Source organism: Gavia stellata, chromosome 10 (assembly GCF_030936135.1).
Source record: "Gavia stellata isolate bGavSte3 chromosome 10, bGavSte3.hap2, whole genome shotgun sequence".
Lineage (NCBI taxonomy): Eukaryota > Metazoa > Chordata > Aves > Gaviiformes > Gaviidae > Gavia > Gavia stellata.
The window spans coordinates 9310115-9324614 of NC_082603.1; the positions used below are offsets into that span (position 1 = coordinate 9310115).

General features: G+C 37.2%; 1 protein-coding gene across 2 annotated transcripts; it reads left to right on the forward strand.

Annotated features, from left to right (window-relative positions):
* Positions 1-2738: 2738 nt before the first annotated feature.
* Positions 2739-11884, forward strand: RGS18 (regulator of G protein signaling 18). Of its 2 annotated transcripts, none has more exons than XM_009819064.2 (5): positions 2739-2939; positions 3617-3718; positions 7312-7376; positions 8435-8601; positions 11062-11884. In XM_009819064.2, the coding sequence occupies exons 1-5, from the start codon at positions 2821-2823 to the stop codon at positions 11314-11316; spliced, it is 708 nt and encodes a 235-aa protein (XP_009817366.2). In that variant the 5' UTR covers positions 2739-2820; the 3' UTR covers positions 11317-11884. The 2 variants fall into 2 exon arrangements, with proteins under 2 accessions (XP_009817366.2, XP_009817374.2); XM_009819072.2 differs by having other exon boundaries at positions 7315-7376.
* The last annotated feature ends 2616 nt before the right edge of the window (positions 11885-14500 follow it).

Here is a 14500-nt window from a genome sequence, read left to right on the forward strand (position 1 = left end):
GCTGTGACAGGACCTTATCAAACACTGACAGAAGCCAGTGTAGATGCTTTTCAGCTGAGGAACAGGCCCAAAGGGATCAGGACAGCACCTCAAGGAACTTCCTGCACTTCGTGATCTATTCAGTTTTGCTTTTTTGTCACATAAAGATTATTTTGAAAATACATATTCTATTCACCTAACTATGAAAGCTCTTGAAAAATGTATTTATTCTTTTCTACAAGTAATAAATGATTAAGTCAATATTGCTCTCGCTTTGCAGAGGTGATCTTGATTTGAGGGCTTAAAAATCACTAGTCTCCTTCCCAAAAGATTTGTGAATACATTTCAGTGGTTAGAGAAATGGTTGGGAATCAGGACATTTGGTTCTTATCTAGTCATGTCATCAACATAATATTCTGGGTCTGCTTTTTCTGGCTTAAAATAATTTACTAATTTTTCTATATCATCATCTTGCAGTATACAAAACAGGCCAGAAGCATTTACAGGGTCATTAATACCATTGCTGTAACTATTGTAGCCTGCAGTGTAAAACAGAAATATTTATTAGGACCAGCACCATTGTTGACAAAACACAGACTGACTTTGATGCAATTTGGCTACTTCAGGGCCTGAATTTAATAGCAGCTTTCTATTAATGGGAAAAAAAAAAAAGAAAAAAAAAGGAAAAAAAAAAAGAGATTGTTTGTAATTATTCCCTTCCTCTCCCCCCCGCCCCCCAAATTTGCAAATGAATTCTCAGGCAATGCACAACACATTGCTGCATTCGGAACTGATACTGTTGTCACAGTATAGTACAGTAATATTTCAAGCATCTAAGACATAACACCCATTGCTTTAGAGTCATTTAAGAATGGATTGGACAAGCCGTTCAGATGTATGCGGGGGAGAGCCCATCGTTGGTGGGTGCTGAAAGAGATGACGTAACAGGTCATTTCCATCTGTAAATTACATGGTATAGTGGCAAGGCCACCATAATTCACTTTTGAGTGACATTTCGTGCTACAAATCTTTCTTAAATCAGCTTATATGAACTATTGAGGCTACCAGTAACATTTTTCAGGAACTGAAATCACCAGGGTGATAAAATTATGACAGATGAACACAGACAGTATTATATACACATAATAGGTGGAAGAAAAAAAAAGTTTATGTGACTACCACTGTTGCAGAAAAGTGAAATAAAATAATGCATTCTATATTTACTTATTGGTAAAAAGCAGAATATATTATTAAAGACAGCTGCGGTTAAAGCCAGTTTAAAATAAGCAGGATGTGATATATAAGCCTACTCTGAAACTGAAAATGCAGTTTAAAACCATAACCCTGCTTCTTAAAGGTTCTTGGGTCACAAAAGGCAGTTTTGCACTGAATATTTCCCATTCAGTCTGATTTTAAAATTTGTATCACGCATGTAATACATGAGTTTTCTCTCTTAAAAAAAATCACAATAGATAACACTGTTTTGTTTTGTTTCAGGAATTTGGAGTCCCAGCAGAGGGGTTTTTTTTTTAGTTCTTTTGAATATTAGTACCTCCTGTCCTCCTCAGCTCTGCAAGCCGCAAGGAAAAGGCCATGGTGGGACTCTCACCAGAACTTACCCATGTTGCAGTAATTGTGCAGAACTAGACAAAATTCTGGGAAGGTGATGAGGTCATGTCTTCTCCCCAAGGCTCAGTGTCTTACCTGAATTATCAAAACGAGGTATTTGCATTAAAAAAAAGGAGGACTATTTAATTCTTAATCAATTAACTACTGCATAATTTACCATAATACTATCTTTTCCAGCCCCTCATTCAGCTAACACTAAAGAGGTTTCTTTGGTAGATGTATGGTTCCTATGACATCTCCAATGCAAATTGTACTTAAGAACAAGAAAGTTAATTGACATCAAGCTTGTATATGAAGAGGTAATTTGTGCTGATCAGCCTAAAAAATTAATACACTTTTATGTTATGCAAACTGAAATGAGAAATTTTTCGTTATTTACTGTCAAAATAATAAAAAAAAAAAATCACAGGTTTTTGTGCTGAACTAAAGACTCTTTATCCTGGTTGGGAGATTGTAAATGAAAATAAAGCCACAGATATAAAAGATAAAGGAGGAGCTTTAAGTGGACAAACTTGAAATTAGAACTAAGTGCTCATCCTTTCTGAAAAATGGTGCAAAAATTAAAATCTCTGCTTACAAAATATCTGAATCAGCCACAGCTTCATCTGGCTGTTGCCGGAGACTCTGGGAAACCCCGAGTTTCAAGTCAGCATACTGTAGATAGAACTGATTTTGTGTCCAGCATACGGCACCTGAGGCTGTAGAGGGCAGTTTAAGGTCAGTTAGTTCTTCTAAGAGCTTAAGACAATGTTGTACATTATTTTATGCAATATTATTCTCATTAGTGTTCATTTTGGAGAAACTATGTACACTTCTCACAGGTGTTTGGGGGAAAATGATGGCGTCATCCTAAGTCTAATAAAATATCAAGTTCCACAAGCACAAACCCAGGAGTTGCTCTCTGCTGATAGCTGTGTTTGTCTGGATATCAACAGCCATTTTGCAAAGTTGCAATCTCACTTCCCTAAATGACGCCTGTAAAACCAGAAGTCTACTTAAAGGCCCGTGTACGTGCAGCTGCAGTGGCAGTGAAGGCTGAGAACCTCCTTCTTCCCACTACCTGCTCTGGAAACTGCTGAACAGCCAACTGGGGCAACCCAGCCCCATACAGCATGTGAGAGCCCTCCTGAGCACATCAGTTACACCAGATGCAACTGCTGTAAGGAAGTAAGAGAATCATTTTCTGAAACTGGGAAGCTTTTTTAGAGGAAGATGGAGAACCCACTTCTTTTATTCCCCCAGCTAAACATTTCTGCTTCAAAGGATAAATCCTATTACAAAGTCATGAAATCAACAATTAAAGAAGAGTCACATCAAGCAAGCAAGCCTGGGTAAGTGTTCAGGTCAGGCTCACACTCTGAGTGTTCTGTTTACATAGAGGATTCTTCTAACATAGCTTGTGGGTATGAATTTAGGGCACAGATTGTTTTGTTTTTGACTTACATATATGAAAACTTACGAACTGCAATCTTGGGAATTGTATACATAAAATATTAATTCACTGTGGAAATATTTTTTAAGAACAAGAAACAAATCAAATAATAAACTAGGAAGACAGGAGAGGGAGGTTTCAAGAAGGTCTGAGAAATGCTTCTTTAAAGCCTGAATATGATCCGGGAAAGTTTCTTTTTAAAAATTTCAAATGACAGGAAGCAATACTTCCTTTTTCTTTGTGAAACTTTAAAAGCAGAAGATGCTGAGCCAACTGTTTATGTTCTCTAATGTGAAATTTCACACCCTCATCTTCAAAATAAATGAAAAAGGTATGGAAAATGAGAATATTTCCATTTTTCTTTGCCAGTGCTTCATACGTAAATTTGTGCTAAGCTATAAAGAAAAAAAATCATTAACGTGAATAATACATGTAGAAGTAACATCAACGTTACTATAAGTGAACATAGGGGACTCTATGATCCAGAAGCAGAGATACTAGTCAAAGCAAATACTTGAGAAAAAAACCCCAACTTTCAACAAGGTTGCTTGAAAAGCTACCCTAATTCTGTTGTAGAGCTAAGCAGAAGAGAAATAGGCTGAGCCTTCTCCTGCAGAAATCTGAATTCCACGAAGGCGATCATCTTGGTAAACCTGGAAACTTGACAAAAGCAGCAAGGTAAGCATTATAAAAGACCGAGGCGATGGGGATTCCTTTCAGGACGTGCCTCTGTAACTGAGAACATATCCTGCGTTTGTGCTTGTGCATTCAGACTTGGCAGAGAGTAATGCTTTCAAGATCTATTTAAAAGTTAGCAATCTAACTGAAGCATACAAACACTATAGAATTATCTGGTATGCGTCAAGGTAACTCACCACTTGCGTTTTCACACCGGTAAGTGTAGACTGATCCCCATACACTTGCAGACACATTTAAACTGTTACTCATGCCAACAGCATTTTCATTAGTCCACTGACTATATTGACAAAGCGTCAACTCAGAAATGTAGCGGACAAATTACTGCTTACAGGGAAATCATACAGCTCCTTGGAAAGCAGGTTTTCCAAAGAATTCTGCCATGTACAAATGCCAGATACATGTCAAATACTGAATGCATAGTTCCTCAATAATTGTGGTAATTGTTTGAACGCTCTTGTCTCCAAAATTCAGATACTGCTGTTTAAACACTGTTGTAATATTGTCCCTGTTATACTATTTCTCATAAAGATGCAGGGTGAAATCTTGGTTTTGTTGACTTCAATAAGAGCTTAGTTCCTGACTTCAGCGGGGTACCAAGATCTCACTGATATATCAAAGAATTGCATTTGTAGGTCTTGACTGAAAAGAGGGAATGTGCAAAGTACTGCAACTCCATGGCCTAAAAAATCCACCGCCCCTTTCCATCACTGATCACTTCAGAACACTTCAGTGCTGCCCATACTCTTTTGTCTTGTTAAGCTCGATGAACCTCGTTTAAGCAGTTACTATCTTTGGGGCCAAGATGCTGCTTTGACTAGAACTGCTTCTACAAGCCCTTACTAGTTGTGAACACATGGTAGAAACTGCATTAAGGCCCAAACTCTGTTTCTAGAAACCATGAAGAAGTGACCAAGAAGTGGCTATCTAAACACTTGCACCTATGCACCTGGATAATTAGGCAATGTTTGTGGCTCACATGTCCAAATATCACTCCCATCCAAATGATGGGGCGTACTCATGATCTGGAAGACTTTCCACTCCACTCTTGGGGGGGGTGGGGTGGCGGTGGGTGTTCATCACTTTCTTTTTTTTTCTCTCTCTTTCTTCCTTGTTTTGCTGCTGGCAGAGGCCTTATTCAATGGTTTTACAGTTCATTCAGAAATACAAGACATTGCAATGATGAACAAAGGTAAAACAGAGTTGAGAACACCCTTTTCCTGTGTCTCAGTTCCAGACATGTAAACCCATGCTAAGATTGCATCTAAAAAGAGAAAGCTCGGCCTCCATGCCACCTGTATGCAGACAGCATTGGGTGGCTGGTTACCCTTGGGTATTTCATACAAAGTACAGAGCCATCAGTGCATTCTTATCATCTGTGAAAAGGCACTTTCAGATGCAGATACAATAGCAGTAAATAATTCTCTGAAGAATTTCCCCCTTATGTGTCCTCTTAAGTGATAGCGAAGACTTATCACTTCCTCACTCAGTCAGCTGCCTTTTGCCACATTACTCTCAGCCAGGTGCCTGGCTAACAGGGATTCTGCTGTTCTTATATAGAAGAGAAACTGGTAAATTTTTGCTGGTATTTCTCTCTATATATAGATCAGAGAGAGAGAGACGTAGATTATTTTTGGTAAAAATGAAAAAAAAAAGAAAAAGGAGAATTAACCCTTTTTCAAATAATAAAGTGAGATAGTAGTTTGAGATTTAAGTGATTTACTTAGTTTTTATGATTTCCATTCCCCATACAGAGATGCTAACTAACGTAAGTAGAAGGAGAACTTAATGAAACACTGCAGGTGGACAGCATAGTGATAGTGGAAATGACTACAACCTGTTAACCAGTTTCTTCTCATCTTTAGAAAGCGGCAAAGCTGAACAAATCTAGGTTTCTGTCAATTACTGCACCAACTCATTGCTGCACCCAGCTCTTGGGGATCTGTGAGGCTATTGGGTTGATGCAGTTTCTGAAAGAAAATCAGAAATTCACACCAGGAGTTTCCAAACCCAGCGAAGAACCTCTCCAGCGTTCTGTGCAGTTGTGGACTGCGTATGTTGCCTGAAGCCATCAGGGCTCATCTTTCACTATGACCAAATTAGTTTCTGTAGCTATAGGAACCCACTGTTCCCAGACATACAAGTCCACACAGTTCAGAGAACTGCACTTTTTGTACTTCTCCTAATTAAAAAACCTCTGTAACGGAGTGAGGGCTCCTTTTCCCTGACTCCAGAATCCCCCTACTTTAGTGGCCTATGTTCATTTCTTGAATTTCAGTTCTCCAGCATTTGTACCTCTTGAGAACTGTTTGTTTCTCCCTAGTTAAAAATGTAATTCCTATAAGCAATGACTTCAGCTAGGAGAGATGTGACATCTATTAAAAAAAAAATATCAAAAAATCATCCTTTTAGTTTTGTGCAAAACCAAGATCATTACTGGCTTAAACTCCTTCTCAAAATGATTGGAATTTCCCTTCATCTGAACTTCACGTGCCTATGGATTTTGCTAATGGAACCCAAACTATGTGAATCAGGTAACGGAACGGCAAGCCTCCACGAGGAAGGAGGAATCACTTTTAAGAAGTGTTCAGTCCATAAGTTGTTCTAACCAACTAACCCTGGGCCAGTTGCTTATTGATACTTTCAGTGTTCTGTGCCTTACCCTTGAATGAAAATGGTTCTAAATATTAACATTCATAAAGCATCCAATATAAATTGACTTCACCTTCAGGCTTAGAATTAAGTCCTAGTCCTAGCATGACACAGTTCATCTCCGGGCTTACTCCAGCTCTGGTCTACTAAAAATCAAAGTACTGTCCAGGTGTGCGTTCAGGTTTAATCTATGCAAAACCAAAAACGGGTTTCTCCAAAATTGTATTGGTGTGAATGAAGTAGGGTGTTCTTTTTTCCTTTCTGCATTGTTCTCTAGGGCAGAATATTTGAAATCAAAGTAAAATATATGCAACTTGACATATTTGATGAAGAATACGTGGAGTTTTATAAATGGAGCACAGTGGCTCAGAACAACATGACATTTGAAATATGTTTGTTCGTAAACAAACCAGGCTACGTGTGCTATTACCCTGTAAGACTATCACCTAAACCATATTGCTACAGCTTTGTCTTCAGGCTATAGAATTTCCCGTATTTCATTAAAAATAGACTGTGGTAACCCAGCCTCAGATCGAGCGCATTGAAAACCACATCTCTGCAAGAGTATTTTTTAAGTTTAAATAGGTGACTGACCTGATTCCCTTATGAGTTTTACCATACTGCGTCATCTCAGTTCCCTTAAAGATTAGTAGTGCAACACAAAAACCAAAGAGAAAAATCTCTGCTCTGATGGTTTTTTTAAACAGGGGAAAAAAGTACAACTCTGCAGGAAAAATGTCAGAAAAAAATTAAGTGAAATGTTTCTGAAGTCCCTAAGAGAATGAACTCCTTTAGTAATGTGATCTAATCAAAGGCTTTGTGAAACAGTCCTGAGCAATAATGGTAACAGATAACATATGTTACAACAGCTTCAAAAATACACAATATGCACAATTCTTCAAAACCACTTTCTGTTCTGTAAGCAGTGTGTCTCCTGAAGAAGCAGCGAAATGGGGAGAATCTTTTGACAGACTGCTTTCTGAGAAAGGTTAGTAGTTTTTTCCTCTCCGTGCAGACTGTAGGATGGAAAATTGATGGAAAATGATGGAAGATTATAAAATCCAGTTGTGCACTTAAATAGACCTGGCAGTTACCTAAACTAGATATGATAGGTCATTTATAGTAGCATGTGTTTCTGCTCTTCTATGCTTAGGCTATAGCATGCTGTTAACCACTCAAAATAGTTGAAAATAACTTAAGCTTCCTATTTTATTGAACAAAGTAATATAACAGACAGCAAGGAGTTCCTTCAATAAACAGTAGAATTTCATTTGAATATTGCCCAAACATTCCTGACTGCAAGACCAAACCTTAAAAATGAAAACATGTACTATGCACTCAAGAAAAGACTTTGTCACTTCTGATACCGTTTGTTTCTAAAACAGTGATAGGATCGAAGCTTGCCATCATTTGAAAGGGCCTGTTGCTTACATAATTCTCAAATGCACATATGTCCCTCCTTCCATTTTGGAGAGACACACGTATGATCCAGCTACAGTCCTGGACACTATGTGCATTTCAAATCTGTTACTTGAAGAGTTGACATCAATACGATTGCATTACTTCCACAGATTAAGTATACTTGGGAAAGAAAATATCTTCAGCATAATAACAATAGGATAAAGCAAATTGTAAAGATGCTAAAAGCCATTAATTTTAGATTGTTACTGGACAACAGTCTACTTATGAGCAAAGATTCAAATAGTGTTTTGGTCAATCTAAATTGATACTCAGCTGGAATAGATTCTGTTACTTCCACACACATCTGCATGTTTTGATTGCTTCAATTTCTAAATTCACGAGATCTTGGTAGTGGATTTTTACAGATGCTGAGAATTCTGTAATGGGAGTTACAGCACTCAGGATCATAATGAAAAAAACCACACTTATTTTAAAAACTTTATGTATTTTAAAATAATTATCTATAATGTGATGTAATTCAAAGGGAGCACAACCTATTTTGTTGCCTTGCACAGACTGTGTGAAAAGAGTAACTGTCTGATACGGACACGTTTTTTTAATGCAATTCAACATTCCCTTCTGTAGCTGGATTGGATGCCTTTACGAAGTTTCTGAAAACTGAGTTCAGTGAGGAGAACATCGAGTTCTGGATAGCTTGTGAGGATTACAAGAAAAGCAAAACTGCACGTGAGCTTTTGCCAAAAGCTAAGACCATTTATGAAACATTCATACAGAAAGATGCTCCAAAAGAGGTACAGTAAAAATGTTCTTCATTGTACACAGTGTTTGACACAACTGCATCTGATGAAATCTGCTTTTAAGAAGTGCATGCCCAGAAGCAGGGCAACAGTTAATCATGTAGTCACTGACGTAAGAAGGCTGTATCTTAAATGTCAGAGCTCTGGAAGGAAATCTGGAAGCAACTGCACAGATTATTCTCGTTTTCCTCCATACTCCTTTCAATACCCCCTCCATGTTACTCTTCTAAGTGTAGAGCATGGGTTTAAATATTATATCATAGGAATCAAAGATTCCTAGTGGTCTGTAAAGCCAAGATATATATCTACATATACAGGGTATACTTAAGAAAAAATAGTGATATTAAATGTTAAAGCTGCAATAAGACATATCAGCTAGCATTTGTGAAAAAGTCTTACCTATCTTTATTTAAAGCTACCTCCAGAATAAGACATTTATTCTCCCTTTCTCTTAAACCAGTAATTATCTATTAAATTATTACATAACTGAGATTCGGAAGCATTTATTTTAAATAAGCCAAAAGACTAAGAGAGACTAGAAGAAACTATTAAATTGAACATACCCTCTAAAATAATAATTATGTTTTAAGCATGGACTTTTCTTGATTGACACACACACCCCCACCCACCCCCCATCTCTACTTGCACATTCTTGGTATGTTACTGTTAGCACATACACAAAAACATGTTGATATGTCAATCCTCACCAACACTAAGGCCTTTTTATATTACTATAATAGTGCAAAAAGTTTTCATATTTACAACTTCTTCACGTTACTGAAGCATGTTATAAAAGGATTCATAAATGACCAAAAGGAATGCTTTTGCCTACTCTAGGAAGGAGATGAACAGATTGTGAGATGATGACCTCTCACTGAAACCACAATCAGCCTCTTCAATAGGTTTTTGGACTTATAATTTCCTGTAATTCTATGAAGTTTGAGCAGATCAAATATGTCACCTGCCAATGATCCTTTCTCCCTGTATTATTTTTTTTATTTGTCGGAGTAGCAAAAGTTAAACACTAACTGCTATTTCCCTGTAACAAGGGTGAAAAAGGTGTAATTCTCATTTTAAGAGGAGGATTGCAAAATGGTGCAATTTCCACCTGTAATTCCCATTATTTAAGATTCAGATCTGCTTTTCCTAGGAAATGTCCACTTTCAAAGACTTATGTCCCTTTTTATTTCTTTCCCTGATGCATGTCTTTGGGGTGGACATTACATAAAAAGAAACTCCCTCAGTTGTTTGAGGTAGAACCTGTCATTGCCAATTGATCAATCTATGAGCAGTTATAGTAGGGCATCAAGCGCTGCTACTGTCAACGCTATGAGATTGACGTAAGTGAAAAGATGAGCAGGAGGAAAGCTAGGGAGGGGACAGGGAGTGGAAGTCATACTTTAACATAATGATTTCTTTATCTGTTACACTTCTGATTTGGTGCGCGTAGTGTGGGTGCCATTGTTCACCTTAAGCAGTTCGCTTTGGTGAGACTTCTTTCCTTGGGTTCAGCTGAGACCAGCCAACAGCATCTCATTTCAGACCACACAGCTCTGGAACTTGCATCTTCTCTCTGACTAACTTCTTGTCCAGCAGACCTCTTTTACACACAAATTTCTGAGTGTACAGTTTGATAAAATCATAAAATCTTAGGTTTGATGAGTGGACCATTTTATCATCATTAATTGCTTTTCAGTTCTTAGATCTAAACTATTTGTTTTAACTAGCTTTATGGAAATGACACGTGTATCTCAGTGAGGGAAAAACAAGCCTATTATAGAAGTCACTTTTTGAGTGGATCATCAATTTTTTTTTAATATCTTCTGTCTTACTTTTCAAAACAGCATTCTTAAATCAGTGCCTGACACTTCAATAAAATTCTCATACTCATTAAATCTTCCCAGGATTAATGCAATGGCACATGGAATAAATGATCATTTTGATATGCTTTTCCCATCTAAAGCCTCCAGAAACCTATTTAAATAATGTTTATATTTTAATTATTAGAGTTTCTTCACCTTCCTACTACCAAAACTCTGCACAGAATCCAGAAATTTTAAATATTCACTAACATAGTCTAAGGAGACAAAGTTCTACATGAATCCTAAATGAGAACGGAGGGAGTTCTGTATTAGTCTGGTGTTGCAAAGCCTGACAGCTGCAACTGTATGAAGATCACTATTAGAAAGTTATTTTAGTCAAACATCAAACTTTATCTTCTATTTTACCAGTTTTCCATTGTACCAATGACACATCTGTGAAGACTTTCTGACAACAATTACTGAACATGAAGATACTAACTAATTCTGTGGTATTAACATCCTGTTGTATCAGGGATTCAAAGTCCTCTTACCAGAAAAGACTTCCGCCAAAGAACAGTATCATTGCTATGGATAATAACACAGGAAATGCATGAATGTACATTAAAGAAATAAAATTTTCCTCATTCTCCAGGTGAATTTGGACTTTCAAACCAAAGAAGTCACAAGTCAGAATATTGAACAGCCCATCATCACCACCTTTGATGCAGCACAAAACACAGTCTACAGGCTGATGGAGCAAGACAGTTACCCACGCTTCCTAAGATCTGATCCTTATTTAAATTTGGTTAAGGGGAGAAATCTCAGCCGTCCTACCCTTAGGAGACGATCACGGTCTTTTACTGTCAATGATTTCCAGGGGGTACGACCGGACTTCACCATTTGGTAACAGGGAAACTCAACCCTCATAAATTCTAGCTACTGCAGCAACTCATACGTGTTTTAAAATCCAAATTCTCAGCAGGTGTAAATGCGTGGAAAGCAAAGTTACATGCACTTATACCAGGTCAGAGTTCTGTACCTGGCGATTAATCTCATTTATTATAGAGAAGTAGGCAATATATTGGCAAGATGTATCATGTAAAGTTTTCATACAGTATTTTTTTAAACTCAAGCAAGAGCTGTAATCGTATTTGGAGGAAAAATTTGAGTTTTCTGGATAAAAATGTTGTATAAAATGCCATTTGACAACATCCACCATGTTTCCTGGGCCTGTATTATTTAGGACAGAGTTTCATCACAGTTAGAATCTATATACCTAGCCTTTGCACATATTTATGTTTCTGCAATATTTCCTACACTAAGCACAGAGTATTTGTGGTATTTTCTCATACTGCATACTATATTATTAGGTATAATGTAAAGTTACATGGATTTTAACTACAGCCACTGCATAATTAAAATTTAGCTATTGCATATTTTAAGAGGAACATAAGAATACCTATTTAATTTTTTGGGGTACATTTTGTACTGTTTTCTTATTACATGTGTCTGTTCTCTGTATTTAAGTTATGCTGTATAGATTAGCTTTGCCATCAAATACTTGTATTCTAATTTTTTGCAACCAAATGAGCAGCAACAAAGGGCCATGAATGCTACTTTAACAAAATGTGTGCCATTAAGTATCAGGTCATGTGTATGTGTGTGTGTAAATATATATATAAATATTTCTACTTTTATTTGTAAATAATTCATGGTATACAAACTTTGTTACTAAACTTTGTTCTAATTTTTTTTCTGCCTTTTATTTTGAAAAAGAATCTGAAAATTGACAGCTCTTGGACTTAGACAGAATAACCTTCAGTTCTACCGGTCAATAATATACTCTCTATGGCGGAAGGCAAAATCTCCCCTTTTATTTATTTACTTTTGAAGTCATGCGTATCCTTTTCATAGCCAGTATATGCAGTTATCCTGTCCTTTTCTTTCATAATTGATGCAGACATACCTTGAAGCATGGGGCAATTCTTAAAATCTTAAACATTGGTTCAGTTTAGCAAGCGGCTGCAGGATTTAGTTATAACTATGACTTGTATATTCAGTCGCTTTGCATGGAATTTAAGTTCTCTCCCTCTTCTTCCCCTTTAAGTGGTCAACATGAAGAGTTGCAGTTCCTGAGGATGGGACTTTATGTTCATTCAGGATATATATGAACTGCTTGATCTGAGGGTTTCTGTGTCTGCTTTACTAACTTTCAATAAATCTGAAGTGATCTACTTAAAAAGTTGTCAGGATTCAGTTTATCACTAGTTCATTGATGAGTAAAACGTAAAGACTTCACTTCACTTGTGATTCAATACTAGCTGTAATCATTACCATTTCAATCGAAAGTATTACTGTGCACAGAGACCCAAACTCCCCAGGGAACGCTGCTGAGCCGCAATGACATAGGAACCATCTCCAAGCTGTTAGTTTTATCTGGGGAATAGACAGGAAACACATTTGTAACTATGAGGAGTATGATCCTTACTTGGATGGAATAATGTTTATTCCATTACCCTTTCCTGATCCTAAAACTCCAGGCACATGCTATTGTCATGGGTGTCACATGAATGAGTGAATGCAGTGAAAGGCAACTTTCTAACCCAATTTCATTGCTGAAGTCAGTGTATTTTTCTGGATAGATTATTTACCCTTGCTCTTTGGCTTGCTCTTTGACTGTCTGTCCCTTAAACATGAATCAGTTCTGCCAGAAACAACCCTGTTTCTGATTAGGGAATCTCTAATATCACCAACAACATCTGGATGCCAGAGTTCTCGGATATTTACAATATGCATGTCCTATGTTTTGTATTACTAACTTTGTTAGAGAAAGAGAACAGATTTGAGAACGGACCCACCTGAGTGTTAACAGTGGGTCTGCTGCAACACAGGTGCAAGATCTACACATTTGCAGCTAGGTTCTCTGCTGGTGTGATTACGTTCCTTCATACCAGCTGAGAATCTGCACCTTTACTCTTGCCATGGATGAAATAAATGAAAAAAAGGTCTATATTTAATACTGTTCCAAAATCCAAACAAATGGCAAATATAGTACCTTGAGTAAGACGACTTCTTAGCAAAAAAACAGCTGTTAGTCAGAAGGGTCTGTAATGATAAATACAAGTCAGTAGGCACCCTTTGTTTCATCTCACAGACACATGGAAAATTTTGCTTATCTCCAGGGAGGCCTTCCTGAAAGCCATCAGTCTGTGGTACTGACAGTGCTAGCCCCTCTTACGAGTTTTATAATGAAAACAAACAAACAAGATATTCCTGGTAGCTATTAATGCATGTATGTTTTTCAAAGATAATTATGAACCGCAGCTGAATTTACAGCAGACTAATGCCATGGGAACTACTGTAAAAAGAAAGTTAAGATAAAGTCAGAGAAAGGAAGGCAAAGGGCACAAAGATAAACTAAAATGACATAATTATCGGCAAAAGGTTTTTTCTAGAGGAGGCTCCATTTAGTGAGAGAAAATGAGTGCTCTGCTATTTAGTGCTCTACTGTAATTCTGGAAAATGAACTAAACATAGATTTAGTACAAGTCTGTGATGCTGTTCCAGGATTGAGTTAGAGAGGATTGATCAGACTAAGGGCTAGCCCTGCATGGATGTATTTACAGTATGAACCTTAGAGTAGCGCCAGAGAACACAGTCGGGCTTCTCTATTTGTGGCAGAATCGATGCCATAGTTATGTAAATCCTCTTGTTTAGCTGACCTAGTGCAGGTAATACATACAAAAAGTCTACCGGGCAAGTATCTTTATTGGGGATTATTTTATGTAGCAGCTTTTTAGATTTGTATGTGCCATTCAGCAGTCAGTAAGAGCTCTCAAAATATTCCTCTTACCAACACAATAATTTACCCTACATAAATACTTCACTTTACTCCTTACATACATGAAGTGTCCAGACCCAAAGTACAAGGGAAATAATCTGCTGACATGTATGGCACAAAGGTTTGTCTCTTGTTTCAATACTTAGGTCTAATTAGATGCTTTAAATTAGCTGAATTATTATCTGCTGTTCTTGTTTAACTTGAGGGAGATGGAAATACACATACACACATATTTTCTTTGGCTTTTGGG